The sequence below is a fragment of the Equus asinus genome, chromosome 2 (genome assembly GCF_041296235.1).
Source record: "Equus asinus isolate D_3611 breed Donkey chromosome 2, EquAss-T2T_v2, whole genome shotgun sequence".
Lineage (NCBI taxonomy): Eukaryota > Metazoa > Chordata > Mammalia > Perissodactyla > Equidae > Equus > Equus asinus.
In genome coordinates this window covers 101,375,553-101,393,244 of record NC_091791.1, presented here as the reverse complement: position 1 = coordinate 101,393,244, position 17,692 = coordinate 101,375,553, and the positions used below count along the sequence as shown (strand labels likewise).

Here is a 17,692-nt window from a genome sequence, read left to right as displayed (position 1 = left end):
TCAGTCCCCGGTACTACTAGAACAAACCACTCCAACATGGAGGGGTGAGCGGAGATCTCATGTGAGAAGATTAGGGAAAAGGGGGGAAATTCTCAGTGGACGCTCGCAACGATAGTTATTATAGAGCACTTAAATGGGAATAAAAAATTTTAATGGGGCTTATGGAGAGGAACCAGGTGACTTTTCCTCTGCACCCTCCCACCCAAGCGCTAGTGGTACTGGCGCCGCCCCAGCTAAGCCGGCTCCGCGGACGGGAGCCGACTGGGGTCAATTCCAGTCATGCAGGTTGTAAGAAACGCGGGATCTTGGCTCCTGCGGTCATGGATTTGGCCGCCGACGACCAGGTAAGAGTGATTACCCCCTACGAGCCCACGGCCACCCCCGGGACGGCCCTCCTACCCGTGTCGCACGAGCCACGTGGACGCCAGTGGCCGCGAGGACCTCATTGAGCTTTCCTTCCCCGCAGGGTCGCGGCCGGGGCGCCGGCCCCCGCCATCCACACGGGCGCCTGGCAGCTGCAAGACGCGGCGGCCAAGCCGGAAGTTGAGAAGGCGGCAGCCCCGACCTCGGGCGGCAGCAGCTTCAGGTGAGGGCCCCTGGTCCAGCCCTCGGGGGGCTGCCCACCCTCCAGAGTCAGAGAGCCTGTGAATTGCCAGCTGTGTCACTTGCCATCTAAAAATGGAGATGATGCCGTGAGAGGTTGAGCGGATCACATGAGATGAGCCTTGGCACAAAGAGGGTGCTCGGTGACCGTTTGACGAGTGAATGAGTGAACGTCGGAGGTGTATGGGAGGTGTCAGCCTTTTTTCCGTCTGAAAGGGAGATCAGGCAGTCTAACAACCTTCCCGGGCCTCGGACACAAAGCGGGGCCGAGGGAGCTACGCTATGGCACAATTATTGTGCACTTTTTAGAGCTGGTCTAAGGTCCTGGGTGGGTTTTGTGCTCAGCCCTAGGGCCCCGCATCTTCCTTTCCGTCAGTCCCACCACCTCTGTGTGCTGAGTGGACGTGCTTCACATCCATTGAACGCACATTTGCTGAGAACCTGCTTGGTGCCAGGCACCATGCCAGGCGCTGGGAATGCAAATACAAAGGGTCGTTCCGCCCCACAAGTAGTTCACGGTCTACCAGGGGAGACAGAGATGCAAACATTTGCACCATAGTCTGATCAAGAGTAGCCTGGAGGTAAGACCTGGTTGCTTGGAAGTGTGAAAGAATGAGCGTCTCACTCCTGAGGAAGTCAGGCGAGACTGTGGGAGATAACGTGGAGCAAAGGACAGAACTGGATGGGAGTTCAACCGGACAAGAGGAAAGGGATCATTCTAGGCACAGCTCACAGTCTAGAAGCGTGCACTATGAAAGAGCATGGTGCGTCAAAGTGCATGTGCGATGGCAGCTGAGGCCAGCGAGTCAAGGAGGAATCAGAATGCTGAGGGTCTTGTCTGTAACCCCGGGGCTTTGACACGGTCCCCGTGGCAGGCAGTGAGGAGCTGCTGAAGGAATTTAAGCCCAGAGTCTGTGGGCATTCAGCGATGTCAGGCACTGTTCAAGGTGCTGGGGACACATCAGTGAATAAACACACAAAAATCCTGCCTCCACGGAATCTTAAGTTCTAGTGGATGGAGGATAACAAATAGAAAACAAGTAAAATGTGAGAGTATGACAGACGGTGAGGGTGCGTCTAGTGTTTGTGAGGAATAGCAAGAAGGCTATGTGGAGTGAGGAGTGAAAATAGGAGAGGGGGCGAGGGCTGCAGCAGGCACACGGACTGCATCCTGTGTGGCTTTGTAAGCCATCGTGAGGACTTCAGCTTTTACTCTGAGTGAGATAGGACGCCACTGAAGAATTCTGGATAGAGAGTTGAAATGGCATTGCTTACATTTTAAGAAGTCCCTTTGGCTGCTGTGTTGATATCGAACTACAAGGAAGCAAGGATGGAAGCTGGGAGAAGTCTTCTAAACAGTTAGATGATTTTTGAAGTAATCTGGGCAAGAAGTGATGGTGGCTTGGATCAGGCTGATGGCTGTAAGGGGAGTGTAAATTGTTGGAGTGAGACAATTAGAAAGTAGAACCAATAGGATTTGTTAATGTCAAGTGTGACAAAGGAGCGGAATGAAGGAACCCTCTAAAATTTTGGCGTAAGCAGCTGGAAAGATGGAAATCGTTTCTTAAGACGGGGCAGACTGTGGGAGTTTGGGTTTGGGTGGTTAAGTTTGAGATGCTTGATTAACATCCAAACAGAGGTACAAATGTGGGCTGTTAGAAATGGAGCTCAGGGGACAGATCTGGGCTATGGATATGCATTTGGAAGGCTTGTCATATAGAGGATTTTTAAAACCATGATACTATGCAAGATCATCAAGAGAGTAAGTGTAGATAAAGAGGAGAAGAGGTCCCAGACTGAACCCTGGAGCCCTCTGACATTTAGTAATTTGGGAGGTGAGGAAGAATCAGGAAAAGAGATGAAGAAGGAACCTCCAGAGAGGTAGTAAGAAAACCTGGAGAGTTTGGGGGTTTTTTTTTGTTTTTTGGGTTTTTGTTTTTTTTTTTTTTTTGAGGAAGATTAGCCCTGAGCTAACATCTGCTGCCAATCCTCTTCTTTTTGCAGAGGAAGACTGGCCCTAAGCTAACATCCATGCCCATCTTCCTCTACTTTATATTTGGGATGCCTGCCACAGCAGGCTTGCCAAGTGGTACCATGTCCACACCCAGGATCCAAACCCAGCGAACCCCAGGCTGCCAAAGCGGAACGTGTGCACTTAACCTCTGCGCCACCAGGCCAGCCCCCTAGAGAGTTTCTTTCTTTTTTTTAGTGTGATTCAAGGGCAGAGAAATCAGCTGTGTCAGATACTGCGATATGATAGGCCCATATGCTGATGACAGAAATGCTCATTGGATTTAACATTGTGGGTTGGTTGGTCACCTTGACTAGAGCATCTTTGGTGGAGTGACAGGGCTAAAGTCTGATTAGAATGGGTTCAAAGAGAATAGAAGAAGGCAGGGAGAGACAGCGAGCATAGTCGTTCTTTAAGTGGGTTCTGCCATGAGGGGGGATAGAGAACTGGGCAGTAACTCAAGGAGGCTTTGGGATCAAGAGGTTTTCGTTTCTCAGTTGGGGAAATGATAGTATGTTTTGCTGATGGGACTGATGCAGCAGAGAGGGACAAGAAGGATGATGTGGGGGCAGGAGCATCGCCAGCATGATGCCCTTGAGAGGCCAACACACAAGTGGAGCATCATAACAGGAGAGAAGGCAAAGATTGCGGGCACAGATGTTTGACAGTGGGAGCTGGAAGAAGCTGATTGCTTCTATTTCTTGAAGGTCATCAGCTGGCAGTGAGGAAGCAGGAAGGAGTTGGAGGTTGGAGGAGACAAAAGAAGATATAAAATAGTCGTCCAGGAGAGTGGAAGGATAATTGAACTGGAGATATGCTGTATGATTGCCAGGCCATGCTGAGGGCCCACTTGATGTTAGAAGTCATTAAAATAAAGCAGTGGTTCTCAACGGGGGGCGGTTTCTGGCTCCAAGGGGACTTTTAGCAATGTCGGAAGACATTTTTGGTTGTCACAGCTTCAAAGACACTATCTAGTGGGGAGAGGCCAGGGATGCGCTAAACACCCCACAGTGTGCAGGACAGCCCTCCACAACAAAGAACTGTCTTGTCCAAAGTGTCACTAGTGCTGAGGCTGAGAAACCAAGGTACGTAGAGAGAGCAGTCGACATTGCTGTGTTTTTCTCTAGCCAGCTGTGCAGATGCATGCACAGGCTCGGAGTGGCTGGAGAGATGGATTTAACCAGGGTTCAGGGTTTGCCAGGAGAGGTCAGTGAAGTAAGAGGGGGCAGAGAAATGAGGGTGTATGCAAGGGAGTAGTCATAAGGATTGGTCATGGGATTCACTGCAGGTCAAGGGGGAAGGGAGGGCATGACGGGTGTGAGGGAAAGTGAACAGGTGGTAGGATCGGGGATTGAAGGGTTCCTTGAGTAAGAGGGGTGGAGGGAGCGGGGGGTGTGCCAGGAGCTGGCGGCCTGAGTGGTGGTGGAAACCACGGTCATGATGGAGTTGCAGGTGTGGTGATGACAAGGGTAGGTTTGACCACAGGAGCAAGTAGCCAGGGTAGGATAGAGGACACGGGATCAGTGGGGAAAAGGAGGTCAAGAAACAGAAGCCATGGGGTTGGAAAGATCTTGCTGAAATTACACATGTACCGATGACGGGAGTAGTGAGCCAGGAGCTATAATCTTTGCGTTTCTCTACACTTATTTGCATTTTAAAAAATGTTGTTAGCCACAATTAGAAAATGGGTTGAAGACCGAGAGGCAGGGCCCTCCCTCTTTGGGAGTAGAGCCACAGCTTACCCAGCCCACATTCCGGCATCTGCCACTGGAGTCAGGGTCAGTTTGTGTTGGTTTGTTCGGGGATCAGCGAACTCCTGCCTGAAGTGCTCACGGCGGAAGTCAGCCTGCTTCTTAGACCCTCAGCACTGTTTCCAGTCCTCCTGGGCCATTCAGAAGAGACGGCGTGTGTGCTGGCCCCTCGCTGCGTTTCCCTGTCTGAGGATGGGCGTGAAGGGGCAGCAGACCAGGGCCAGAAAACTTTCCTTCCTTTTTCTGGGCTTCTTGGGGTGAGCCACTTTTCCGTGTGTACATTGCACCTGGAGGTTTAAAGGACTGATTTTGTCCGTACCTTCAATTAAATGGTTCAGGCTCCAAATCCTTCCTGGTTGAAAACCTTGCTGCACATAAAAGCATTACATGGGTACGTTCAGACTTGAGCAGTCTTAAGTTTTTTGACCCCCAAGTCAATAGGGGAAATAATCAATGGGGAAACGATAATGCTTAAACATTAACGTCATCTCGAAGCCTCGTCCGTTTTCTGTCTCAGTGTGCAGGCTGCTCAGCTGGCCGCTGCGGAGGGAGTGAACCCTCTAAGATCGGGCCCAGCAGGAAGGAATACACTAATGCTTGAATACTACTGTTATTGTTTTGTTTTTTAAAAATATCTTGGGGCTGGCCCCGTGGCCAAGTGGTTAAGTTTGTGCGCTCCGCTGCAGGCAGCCCAGTGTTTCATTGGTTCGAATCCTGGGCACAGACATGGCACTGCTCATCGAGCCACACTGAGGCAGCATCCCACATGCCACAGCTAGAAGGACCCACAACGAAGAATATACAACTATGTACCGGGGGCTTTGGGGAGAAAAAGGAAAAAAATAAAATCTTTCAAAAAAAAATAAAAATATCTCTAGGAAAGCAGGTAGGGCTGGGGAGGACGGTGCTCAGATAATAGTGTATTTTCTGAACAAGAATCCTGTGTCTCAGGAGGCTGTGGGGGGTCCAGCCCGGATCTGATCTGTGTGTGTGGGCAGGGCACAACAGCACGGTCACTGGCTTCTCAATTGCTGAGCGACAGTCGTGTGTATTTGAGTTAAAGAAAGCACGGCTTGGTGAGCCAACTCCGAACTGAGGCAGGTCTCCTGGGTCCAAGGCCCGACTTCCCTTGCGAACCCTGTCCCCCTATTTGTCCCTCGGCTTCTCCACCTGAAAATGAAGAGCACTGACCTAGAGGCAGCCAGAGAACAGGCTGGGCTGAGACAGTGAAAGAGCTTGAACTCAACACCATGTCTAGGCCGGTGTTCTCAACCCTGGTTCACATCTGATTCCCCTGGAGTACCTTAGAAATAGATTCTCGCGTCCCATCCAGAATTCGGGGTGGAGCTTACACATCAGAATCCCGTGGTTCTGCTGTTCGGCCAGTATGGAGAACCCCTGGTCTGGGATAGGGGTTGACAAACTGGAACATAGTCACACCCATTAATTTACTGTTGTCTGTGGCTGTTTTTGTATTACAGTGGCAAAGTTAAGTAGCTGCAACAGAAACTTCATGACCAGCAAAGCCTAAAATATTTACTCTCTGGCCTTTGACAGAAAAAGTTTGCTGGCTGCTATTCTGATTTTTTTTTTAAGTATTATTAAAATTATTTTGTCTTTTTTTTTTTTTTTTTTTTTTTTGCTGAGGAAGATTCACCCTGAGCCAGCATCTGTTGCCAATTCTCCTCTTTTTTTGCTTGAGGAAGATTAGCCCTGAGCTGACATCTGTGCCAATCTTCTTCTTTCATATATATATATATATATATATATATATATATGTGGGTCACCGCCACAGCATGGCTGATGAGTGGTGTAGGTCTGCACCCAGGATCCAAAACCACAAACCTGGGCCACTGAAGCAGACCATGCTGAACTTAACCACTAGGTCTCGGAGCCAGCCCCTATTTTGTCTTTTTTTCTAGAGAGTCAAGATATCATTTGTGTGTGATGAAACAAGAAAACAAGAAATGCCTTTATTTTTTAAATTGCAGAAAGAGCAGCCTATAGAAGATTGAAAACAGTGATCTGGTTATACTACAAGGGATGGGGAAGCTGGGGACTGTGGATTAAATTTTCGTCTCCTAGTCGAAAGTCACTAGGTGTGTCTACAGTCAGCAACTCGAGAAACGGCCGCTTGAGCACCGTGTTTGTGGCTACAAGCGGGAGCACCAGAAGCACTGGGGGTCTCGGGGGCAGGCCCAGGGGAGGGCTGCTGCTCTTAAGTATGAGTTCATCTGTGCGGTTCGATTTTTTTAAAACCGTGTGATGTGTTTCCTTTTTTATTTAAAAAAAAAACCAGCGAATTTTATGTAAAATGTTTCTTCTACTTGCAGCATTTACCCTCCAATTCCAGGACAGGAGAGCTCTCTGAGGTGGGCAGGAAAGAGATTCGAGGAGATCCCGATCGCACACATTAAAGCATCCTACAACAAGTAAGTGGGAGGGAGGCCTGGCGGGCCAGGGTGGGCGCCTTCCTCTTGGCGCAGAGGGCGAGCCAAGGCTGGCTCTGGGCGCCCGGCTGGGGGTGCAAGTCAGGTGCTGCGTTTTGCGTGACAGCTCATGCAGAGGTCCCCCGGGCTCCCTCCTTGTTTCGGGAAACCACCTCTGTCTTTATCAAGTTTATTGAGTTGGGCCTATCATAGTGATAAGATTTCTTTGCTTTCCTTCGGAATAGTATTTCCTGGTCTGTTCAGTCGTTGGAGAGAGCATATTTAGGGGCAGAAGGTCCCTCCATGATGGCCTCTATTAAGTGTTACTGAGTCCTGGGGGATAGGGGATGGGTGATATATAAATAAGGTGAGAGAGATGATTTCAGGATATTTGATTTATTAACAAACTAACCAAAATGTAAACCTCCAAGTAAGTCTTGTCCCTTTGAAGTACTCACCTTGGGCCACAGTGCACTGACCTCCAGCCTTGTGGGGCTAAACGTGAATGGTGATTTCTGTGACAAGACTAGCGTGCTATGTGGCTCACACACGGGTGCCAGGGGAGCTCCCAACTGTGTGTTGGCAGCAGAAGCCTTGCTGATGTTAGTGACAGTTTTGCAGGCCAACCCCCACGATTTAGAGAACAATACAAGAGACTGTTGGTCGTCATGGATAGAGCGTGGGGCACAGGTGAGATGCCCTAGGATTCGTTTCTGCATCCATCTGATAAGCTCAAATGAGAGCAGCTGGATTTCTTTTTCTTCCCTTCTCAGGGTAATGAGGACAGAGGTTAGCCCTCTGTTTTTGTTAAGTGTCTATGGCCTGCTCTGTAGATCTCTGCTGAGGTTGTCTCAGGACAAGCAATTCTCTTGGCTGTCTGTTCAGTAGAGAAAACCCAAGAAGCCCTAATCATAGCCATAGCCAGGCCAACAACAGATGGCCCGCCCCAGGGCTGACCAACCCAGGATGTCTCTTCATAACCCTCCGCCAGCACCCCCTTCACTGTCAATGCTGCAGAGCTCTTCAGACCAGAAGACGGGACGATGATGACCCCAGGGGAGATGGAAAACACGTCTAAGGATTTCTTGAAGTCATCCTTCATTTTAATTTAACTTGTTAACGTTAGAGATGATTAGAAAAAGTTTCACTTATTTAAAAAAAATTTTTTGGTCATAGAATAGAGTATCATAAGCATTAAAATTATCCAATATGGTAATATTGCTAACTTTTTTGAGGTATGATAATGTTTTGTGGGGCTTTTTTGAAGAGCCCTTATCTTTTAGAGATATACGCTGAACTATTTACAGGTGAAATGGTGGGTCTGGGATTTGCTTCAAAATAATCCGTTAGTTGGGAAAGAAGGGAGTAGAAACAGGGTCTGTAGGTGAAACTGAATTGGATATGAGTTAATAATTGTTGAGGCTGAGTGATGGGTCCATGGGGGTTCAATACTGTTCTGTTCACTTTTGTGTATATTTGAAACTTTCCTTAAAGTTTTTTTAAAAATTACCTGATGTGAAACATCTAACTTCTTAGGAAAAAAAGCCAAACAAGGACATCAAATCTAATTTAAGCAGCAGCTACAGGGAAGACCCAGGAGGCAAACGTGCCCCCTTCTTCTGGGTGACACCCAGCCCCCCTCAGATCATGAAGCCTCTCTTATGCTGTAGCTCAGGCTGCTGTAACAGAGTACCGCAAACGGCGTGGCTTAAACAGCAGATGCTTCTTTCTCACCATTGTGGAGGCGGAAGGCCCAGATCAGAGAGCCAGCACAGGCGGGTTCTGATGAGAGCTTCTCAGTGTCCTCACATGGTGGGAGGGCCGAGGGAGCTCTCCGTGTCCCTTTCATAAGGGCACTAATCCCATCACAAGGGCTCCACCCTCATGACCTAATCTCTCCTAAAGGCCCCAACTCCAAACACCATCACGTTAGGAGTTAGGATTTCAACATGCATTTTGAGGGGGCAGAGACGTTCAGTCTGTAACAGAGCTCTCTTTAGTTTATGTGACTTGTCCGTTTTCAATGAGGCTTACAGGATAATTCTGACCCTTCCTGATGCCTCCTATCGAGTTCAAAACACATGCATCCGATTAACCCCAAGTGCAAGCAGCTGGGTGTCTGTCTCATTCAGGCTTGTGGGGGCATGGTTAGCACTGTCCGTCGTTTCCCTGGTCGGTCCTCATATCCTCTGTGCCACCCCTGCCTTCCCAGCACGCAGATCCAGGTCATGTCTGCCGCGAACCAGCCGCTTGCCCGCGCCTCCTGTGGCACAGAGGGCTTCCGGAACGCCAAGAAGGGCACGGGCATCGCAGCCCAAACGGCAGGCATAGCCGCCGCGGCGGTAAGTGTGTTCTCTGCTCCCTCTGCTGCGTGCTCCACCTGCTGTGTGGCTCATCCCTGGGGGGAGTTCTTGAACTAGCTGCTCAGAAGCAGTTGGGTATTTGCCAGCTCTTGGCAGACGCTAACACTGAGGTGGTGCGAATGGGTCTGGTGAAAAGGCTTCTCTTTTCTCCTTCTCTCAGTTTCAGTAGAAGTGACACACTTGCTGTTCACTCCAGACGCAGTAAGAGCAGGTGCTGAAGGCTCAGTTTACAGATCAGGCGAGGGGCCGGGGTTGGTGGTATGTCGGCTTGGAGAAGGGGAGCTATGGTGAGGTCTCCCGTGCAACAGCGGTTTGAGTGAACTGTTGCAGGCCTTTCTAGCAGTGAACTGGCAGTGGACTGCTCAGGGTGTGTTTATCGAGCGTCTGCTCCATGCCAGACATTTACATCTATTGTCCTGGACCCTCAGGAGACCCTGGTACTGCCCACGTTTTGAAGAGCCAGTCGAGATCAGAGCATACGGCTCGCTTGGAGCTGTGCAGCCAGTTCCATCCTCTGACCTGACCCCAGGCTGGCGTGGGACAAAGCCTGTGCGCTGTCCGCAGTAGCACAGGCCTCACCGAGGGTCACACTCTGCCATCCAGAGCATTTCCTGAAGGAAAGCCCTGACCTTCAAACATAGCTCAGGGCCCCAAAATATTGATTGCTGTGTGTTAATGATCATCAAACTGTGCTAAATGTCCACCAGTGGACAGATTATAGACACTCAAAAGAAATACGTCAGCGTTAACAGTGGCTTCTGCGTGGTGGGTCAACATGACCTCTCTGTGTTTTCCAGACTTTCTATAGTGAACTGCCTTTATAATCCAGAAAGAAAGATTTAACTATACCTAAAAGTTTAACGTGATATGGTAACACTTTTTAAGTGGGTGTTTAGGCTCAGCCTTGCAGTCTGGGGACCTCCTCATGGCCTGAAATTCTGCCTTTACCCACCTGAGGCGAATCTGAGCGAGATTAGAAATCTCCATTAGGTGGCAGTGCTGTCCTGAGCTAAAAGGCATCCCAGTTGACTGTAAACCTGTGACCTGACAGGTTCCATGCTCTCTGCTGCTGTCTGTCCTGCACTGCAGCCATCTGTCCTGTGCTTCCTTCCCTGTGCTCCGCCTGGTCACCTCTGCAGGTGCCTCTCCCTGGAGCTCGTCGCCCTGTTGCCCCCGCTGGGAGTACGAGGCCAGTTGGAGCAGTTCTCTCTCCAGAGCACTAACCACCCTCTGCTTCTCTCCAGAAAGCTGCCGGGAAGGGCGTGACCCACATCCGAGTTGTGGTGAAAGGCCTGGGGCCAGGGCGCTTGGTAAGTGTCCGTGAGTCCCGTGAGTCTCCACCACGTGTGCTCGCTGCTTTAGTTAGTGTGAGAGGCGGGGCTTGAGTGCAGAGTCAGGAGAGCGGGAGGCCCTGTAGTGGATTTCCATGATGGCTTAAAGTTTCTTTCTGTTGTTCTGATCTACTAAGCTGCTCAGAACAAGCCCAGGTCACTTAGTTTAACTCATCGGACACTGACTGAGTGCCTGCTGTGTGCCAGGCACTGGGAAGAGAAAGGTGGTCCCTGGGGGCTATCAGTGCCCACTAGTGAGGGCAGTGGGAAAGCTTGTGCCCAGGGTGCTGGGAGTCCACTGGTGTGATCAGGAAAGCTTCCCCAAAGAGATGACATCTCTACTGACTTTTCAGAAATGATGAGGCGTTAGCCAGGTGTAGCGGGAGAGGGACGCTCCAGGCAGAGGAAACTACAAAATGTAAGGCGCAAGGTGTGTTGAGGCTGACAAGTAGTCTTTGTTGTTAGATCGTAAAGCTCAAGGGGGGAGGTGGCAGGTGCAACTAGAGAAGTGGACAGCACTGAGGACTCGGTGAAGGGGTTTGGTTGGGAGACTTTTGTGAGAATAGTGTTGGGATGGGAGGTCTCCAAGCCAGAGAGCCTCCCCACTCTCCTCCCTCCCCACCCCACCCCGAGCCCTGTCAGGACGTGCTGGGGCTTCGTTTCTGGGAGCATGCCATTCTCCTGTTCCTTCTGCTCCTTCCAGTCTGCCATCAAGGGACTGACCATGGGGGGCCTGGAAGTGATCTCCATCACAGACAACACCCCCATCCCACACAACGGCTGCCGCCCTCGGAAGGCTCGGAGGCTGTGAGGGGAAGGAAGCCTGCACTGCACCCAACCTCAGGTCACACCTCTGGCCGGACCTCGTGGATCACGCTGTCAGAGATCACAGGCAGGAGGGGAGAGGTTGCCCCCTTACGTGGTCGCCTCTGCTCCTGCCTTGGGCTGGAGGTCGCTGTGCACTGAAGTGAAGCCGCGCCTCTCTGGGACACAAGGGGAGCCCCAGGGCAGCTGTGGCTCAGGCTCCAGCCAGTAAATGCTGCCTCTGCTCTGCAAAATAAAAACATCTCGACCATCTCTAGTAGTTTAGGAGGTTTTTGCTTCCAGAGTTGCAAACAGTAATCCCTGCTTCCCCTGAAAGAGAGACTGACTTGAGGGGAGACCCTGGATGGCAGGGTAAAACGTCAGTGTGAGCTGCCTTTTACCAGATGCTTCCCTCTTTGGTTTCAGATATTTCCTTTTTAGCCCCTTATCCAAGGTTTCCAGAGCTCATGTAGCAGCTTTTGTTACTAGCTTGTAATTTGGCCCCCGATTGAGAGCTGCTTGCCGCCTTCTCCGTCTGGAGTATCCTGATAATTTCACTGTCAGCGGGCATATTTGAAGTTAGCCCTAACAGTGAGGGAGGGTTGTCCGCAGTTGGCATTCTCTCAGAGTGGACAATCAGAGATTCCCCCCAGTAGTATCATCTTTTACGTGCTCTGTGGGCTTCCGCACTCTCAACACCCAACACTGAGTGGCCCTAAAGCGGGGAGGGTAGAGGTAGAAAACAGGATTCTCTAGAAAACAGGGTGGAGGGAGGGATGGGCGGGAGCAGAGCCCAAATCCGGAAGTGCAGGAAAGCAAGTGGCATGGAGCCCAGGTGGTGCTGACACCAGGGGGCTCAGCTTGGGCCGCCAGGCCTGACCAACTGCTCATTAGTCAAGGCCCTGGGGTCCCTGGATGCTACACGGAAACCACAGGTGAGGGCTTGAGAGACCCTTCCTCCTGGACAAAGGGCCAAGGATGTGAGCACCGCCGGGAGGTCAGGAGGAGGGGCACGTATACACAACAGCACCGCACCTCCCACCACCGAGGGGAGGGCTCTGGGGTCCACGTCTGCCCAGCCAGCTGAGCTTGGATCCGCCTGAACCCCACGTGGTTAACCCCCAAATGCCCTCCTACATAGCAAAGCGGCTGTGTGACCCAGGGTCGGAGAAGGGGGAAGACCATGCCCTGGATATGAATTTAAAGGAAAATTATCTCCCCCCTGCCTTTCCCATCCTTAGCAGGACCTGTGAGGGTTAACTTGTGACCAGTGACAAACCCAGCTGGAGGCTTCTGGTGTTAACCACTGCCGGAAAGAGTTACATTCTGACCACAAAACTACATGTAAACACGATGCGTAAAAAACACGGGGCTGTCAAGAACTGCTCTGTGATTTGCTGTAGTTTGGCCTTTATTCGGGTAGACAGAGGGCCTGGAACCATGAGACAGTCTATCAGTCAGGTCCTGAACAAGAAACAGATGGTTTAAAGGTTTGAGAAAGCAGTTTAATGAAGGTTCTTTACAGAGCTGTAGGCAGGGATGAGGGAGTGAAGAGATGCTGGAGCATTCAAGGACTAGCATGAGCAGGAAGCCGGCACCGCCTCCTGCCTGCAGGGGCAGGGGTGGAAAGTTCCAGAAGCTGGCAGGACCTGTGGTCACAGAGGGATGCAGCCTTTGCCCAAACCATGGCTGGCAGAGGGAAACGGACGAAATGCCCTGGCTGCCCCACCCTCCAGTTGCCTGCTGGTGTCTGCAGAGAGACCCCAAAGAGAAGCAAGAAGGCAGGGAGAGGGTGGTGTGGTCCTCGGAGGGTCAGCCTCTCAGGCTGCAGGATGGGTCTGTGGGGCAAGTGCAGAACAGGAAGCACAGGTGGTCCCTGTCACTCCTGGAGAAATCCTCCGCACACTAGTTTTAGAAAGAGGGCTTTGAGGAGGAAGGTACTGCCCAGGAGAGCCTGTGAGCACAGACAGGACACTGGGAACCCGAAAGGACCAGGGGTCTTGGGCTCAGCAACGGATGCCTGGCACAACCCAGGAGCCAGTAGCATGGGCTGCCATTGCCACGGCGTATGGAGAACGCACGCTGCTTTCCTGGGAGCTCTCCATGTGCACCGTTGTGTCCGGGCTCCGGGAGGCCGATGAAACTCGAGCTCTCTTAAATTGTAGTACCTCTTCATGGTTGGGTTCAGCCCCTCCTCGGGCAGGCTGAGGCACCTTCACCAGAGGCAGACCTATGAAGGCCGTTTACCTAAATTCCCGAGCTGTCCCCGGCCAGCTGCCGCAAGCCCTGCTCAGCAACCGGCCTCCGGCCTGAGAGCACAGGGGGCCGTGTGCTCACGCTTGCCCAGGCAGAGGAGAGGCAGAACCTAGCGCTGGGTCCAACTATCAGTATCGGCACAAGCGGGGTGGGCATCAGGCTCTGTGACACACTTGCTCATCTCCGGGCAGCAGGGCCTCGGATTATTTCTCTAAATGCGCCTGCAGGTTTGCTGCCAGCTCGAAGCTGGTGGCCTAAAGGGAAGCCTCGCCTCTCCTCTGCCTCTGCCGGCAAAAAGACAAGTACGCTTTCTTTCCTTTCAGCTTAGATACGGTGTTTTCCCTTCTTTCAGCCACAGTCATCACCTGACACCGAGACATACTGTCACCACCAAAATAAGCCTGTTTCACACTAGAATACCTGGATGCTGGCAGCGTATCACTCAGCACTTTAGGAGAAATCATTTTCCAATCGCCTCTGCGTGGCCATTAAAAAAAATGCATATGTACCTTCCCCCTGGGGTCCTTTATTCATTTTCTCTATTCATTCTTCCCTATGCTAGACTGACATATTCCCTTTTAAATCTGAGTATTATCAGCCCAAAGTGATGGAGTGGTCACTGCCAAAGCAGAAATTGTCCGTTCAACCAAATTGAGCAGGCACAAGTTATTGCACGAACACAGGCTGGGCACTGGGGGTGCAGGGACATGGCACTGTCATTACCATCCTGGAGCTCACAGTCTAAGGGAGCTAGATAGGCATGTGGCTGAGTTAGTCAGGAAGAAGTTCCATAAAAGAGGCACGAGTGTTTGTTGGTGTTTGGGTGAAAGAATGATCCCCTCAGATTAAGGGATGGAAGGGAAGGCTTTGTGGAGGGGATGGTGGGCAAGACAACCAAATGGGTCAACAGGTGTCCTTAGGATTGGAAACTGGCAAAGCAGCATGGCCCCAGGTTAAGGGGGTAAGACATCATGAGGTACTGGGTATGGCTTAGTTGGCATGGTGGATCATGGGGTTCTGACTGGATAGGAAGATGGAGGTAGAAGCTTATCAAAGGATTGGGGGGAAAGGAATGAGTCAAAAAACTGTGGTCACTCCAAGAATAAAGAGTAGGTTCAACAAAGGTGATGGAGAAACGGAGGGGGCATGTAGAAGGCTGTAGTCAAGAAGGAACTTCAGAGTTAGAGTTTAGAGCTGGCTCATTTAGGGGATGAAGCCAGGTGTGTAGGCATCTAAAATAGAGTGGAAATGAGTCACTGAGGTTCAAGTCAAGAAACTATGAGATGTGGCCAAAGAAAGCTGTCTTGTTGGTGAAGCCCCAAAGCGGATGTCAGGGAAGGGGATAGAGAAGAAGTCTGTGCGAGAGTGAATTCCCCAACCAAGGGGAGAGGCCCAGAGTACAGGAAGCAGCGCAGCAGTTGAGGAAGAGGCGGGTGATGGATAGCGAGAGCTTTTAAAGAGAAGGACTGTTGAGAGGACGTGGCAGAACAATGTCCCGGAAGGGGGATGAGGTGTTGGTAGCATGCTGACACGTGTCCCCGCCACTGGGGGTGAGATGTGCGGGGTTGGGGAGGAAAGGGGAGGAGTGTGGTGATGAGAGGCGTCTCCCCTTAGAGTCGAGCTCCAGGGACCAGAAAGGAAGGGAGGGGTGAGAAGAGTCCTGGAGAAGACTGGGCTGGGAGCTGGGGCCGGGGCTCGGCTGCTGACTGGATGGAGGGGCTCAGAAGCCGTGGAAACAGCAGAGGGCACGTAGAGCCTGGAGGGGATGAGGACAGGGACCTGCCATAGCCGTGGTCTGGACTGGAACCTGTGAGCAGTGTCTGCTCGGCTTCTAACCTGCTTCTGTAGAAAATACAAAAGGTCAGCACCCATGGAAAATACAAAAGCTCAATCTTACTAGTAATCGAGGAAATGGAATTAAAATGCATAACCGTCATTCCCCAAATGATGTAATCAAAGCCATGGTGGGGATGAGATTGCCCGGGGCAAAAAGCAGAGAATGAGGAAAAAAAGACCACCAAGTTTTAGATGCAGCGAGGAGGACGAGACTACAAAGGAGGTGGGGCTGGAGCCTTCAGAGAGGCAGCAGGTGTGGCATCCCGGAAGCCAAAGTGGCGAAGGTGTGAGCTCCTCGAGAAGGAAGGGACAAAGTGCAGACTGTGGCTGAGAGGCCAGCTAGGAAACCCAAGCAAGATGAGGGTGGGCAGTGCCCATTGGATCTGGCCCCGTGACGGCCACCGTTCACCAAAGGGAAAGGGGTGGAGGAGAGGGCAAGGTGAGGACACGGAGATTCGGCCAAGGAGGCTGAGTCTTCTGGTCAAGGCTGTGTCATGGCCACAGGGAATGTGTAAGGAGCCCGGCGGGCCGGGAGTCAGGGTGTAGAGGAGCCCTGGACCTCAGGGAGGAGGGGGAAGAGTGGCGCTAGGGGGAAGAGTGGAGCTGGGGAGAAGTAGACCTCGGCCAGGTGGCAGGAGGCCAGGCCTCAGAGGGGGACAGCCGGTGGGGGCTGCCTGCGAAACGCATGCCCGCTCTAAGCTGGGAACAGCAGCGTCTGACTTGAACAACGTGGCACCGACAGCAGAGACAGAACGTCCTCACAGTCGGTACACAGAGGACGTTTCTTTTTCTTCCCCAGCAGTCCACACCATTGTTCTAAAATAAAAGGGCCTCTGAGCCCTTAATCAGGGAACATCAATAATAGAGCCTCTTCAGAGGGAAATTTGAATGTCTGTCAACATTTAAGATGTACGGCTCTCTGGCTTTGTAATTCCCCTCTAGGAATTTGTCGTAGACAGCAGCCTGTCCAGTAGAACTCGCTGCACAGTGGAGACGCTCTCCACTTGTGCCGCCAGCACACAGCCGCCAGCCCCACATGACTCTCGAGTACTTGAGATGAGGCTAGCATGGCTGAGGAACTGAATTCTAAGTTTTACTTACTGCGAATTAACTGAAATGTATATAGCAACACGTGGCTGGTGGCTACCAGACTGACAGTGCAGCTTGGGTATTCTTTCCCGTGTGTAGCAAGGACGCAAGATAGATCATCACTGAGGCACTGCGAGTAACGGTAGCAGATTGGACCCTAAATGCCCATCAACAGGGGCTAGTTAAAGAAATTCCGGTCCATCCATATAATGGAAGCTTAGCCCTGAAACAAGCCCAGATGTATTGCTAAGTGAAAAATAAAGGGGAGCGGGCAGGACAATGTGCATAGTACAGTCACTGATTTTTGTAGAAAAGACAGGATGTGTGTACATAAATACATATGCATTGAATGTCTGGAAAAACATGCCCCCAAATGGCAGCTTTCGCTCCAGGGAGGGAAATGAGAGACTGGGAGACAGGAGGAAAGAAGAGTTTTTACCTTTTTCACCTTTAGAAGAGGGTGCCAGGTACATGTTGTTGCTTATTCATATTATTTAATGAACCAATTAAAATAAAAACAGAAATAAAGAAGTGGTTTATAAACAATATATAGAAGCTGCAGGGTCAGGCATTACGTACATGATCTGCTGAAGTGTGCAATAACATTTCTTTCAATAAATATTTTGACACCCAGGGACCCTGTAACACCCTGCCCTACTGGTGGTCCAGTATTTGCTGAAATGCAGCAGACTTGGCTCGGAAATTTGTTCTGGTAATTAATCTGCCTTCTCCACTCTGCCCGCCCGGGTTCAAATTAAATTGTGCACATGCTCTGTGATTTAGCATAACAAGTCTTGCCAGAAAAGTTGGCCTCGGTGTCATCCTCGCTTGGCGGGAAGGAGGGACCAACAGAGCAGGGCTCCGTTTCCATAGTGCCCTGTGGCTGCTACACCGCCTTGGATTTGCGTAATCCCCTTGAACTGAAAGGAAATGTCAACTGAGGGGCAGCGTGGTATCACAGGGGCCCTGGCAGGCAAGACACCTGTTGTCTAGACCCAGCATGGAGGCCGTCAGGCCACACTCCTCTCCCCTCACAGGACCTCATTTCCCGCCTCAAGACAAAGAGGGGCTTGCGTGGGACGCAGCTCTTGAGGAGATGGCCTCCCAGGAGCCTCCACTCACTCATGGCTGGGAGGGAAGGTCAAGTCCTGAGGTGCTGGACTGCACTTGGGGAGAGGCTTGGGTGCAACGAAGGCCTGACGGGGGCCCAAAAATGCGA

General features: G+C 51.3%; 1 protein-coding gene across 1 annotated transcript; it reads left to right on the top strand.

The window, feature by feature from the left end:
• Positions 1–189: 189 nt before the first annotated feature.
• On the top strand, positions 190–11,565 carry MRPS11 (mitochondrial ribosomal protein S11). The gene is made up of 6 exons (XM_014842542.3): positions 190–344; positions 467–586; positions 6,699–6,797; positions 9,007–9,136; positions 10,402–10,467; positions 11,192–11,565. The coding sequence occupies exons 1-6, from the start codon at positions 280–282 to the stop codon at positions 11,297–11,299; spliced, it is 588 nt and encodes a 195-aa protein (XP_014698028.1). The 5' UTR covers positions 190–279; the 3' UTR covers positions 11,300–11,565.
• Positions 11,566–17,692: the final 6,127 nt, after the last annotated feature.

Excerpts from the sequence above, each read along its gene's own strand:
- MRPS11 (XM_014842542.3), top strand. The coding sequence starts at position 280 with ATGCAGGTTGTAAGAAACGCGGGATCTTGGCTCCTGCGGTCATGGATT. Across the intron at positions 6,798-9,006 it reads ATTAAAGCATCCTACAACAA|CACGCAGATCCAGGTCATGT; the intron begins GTAAGTGGGAGG and ends CTGCCTTCCCAG. Across the intron at positions 9,137-10,401 it reads CAGGCATAGCCGCCGCGGCG|AAAGCTGCCGGGAAGGGCGT; the intron begins GTAAGTGTGTTC and ends GCTTCTCTCCAG.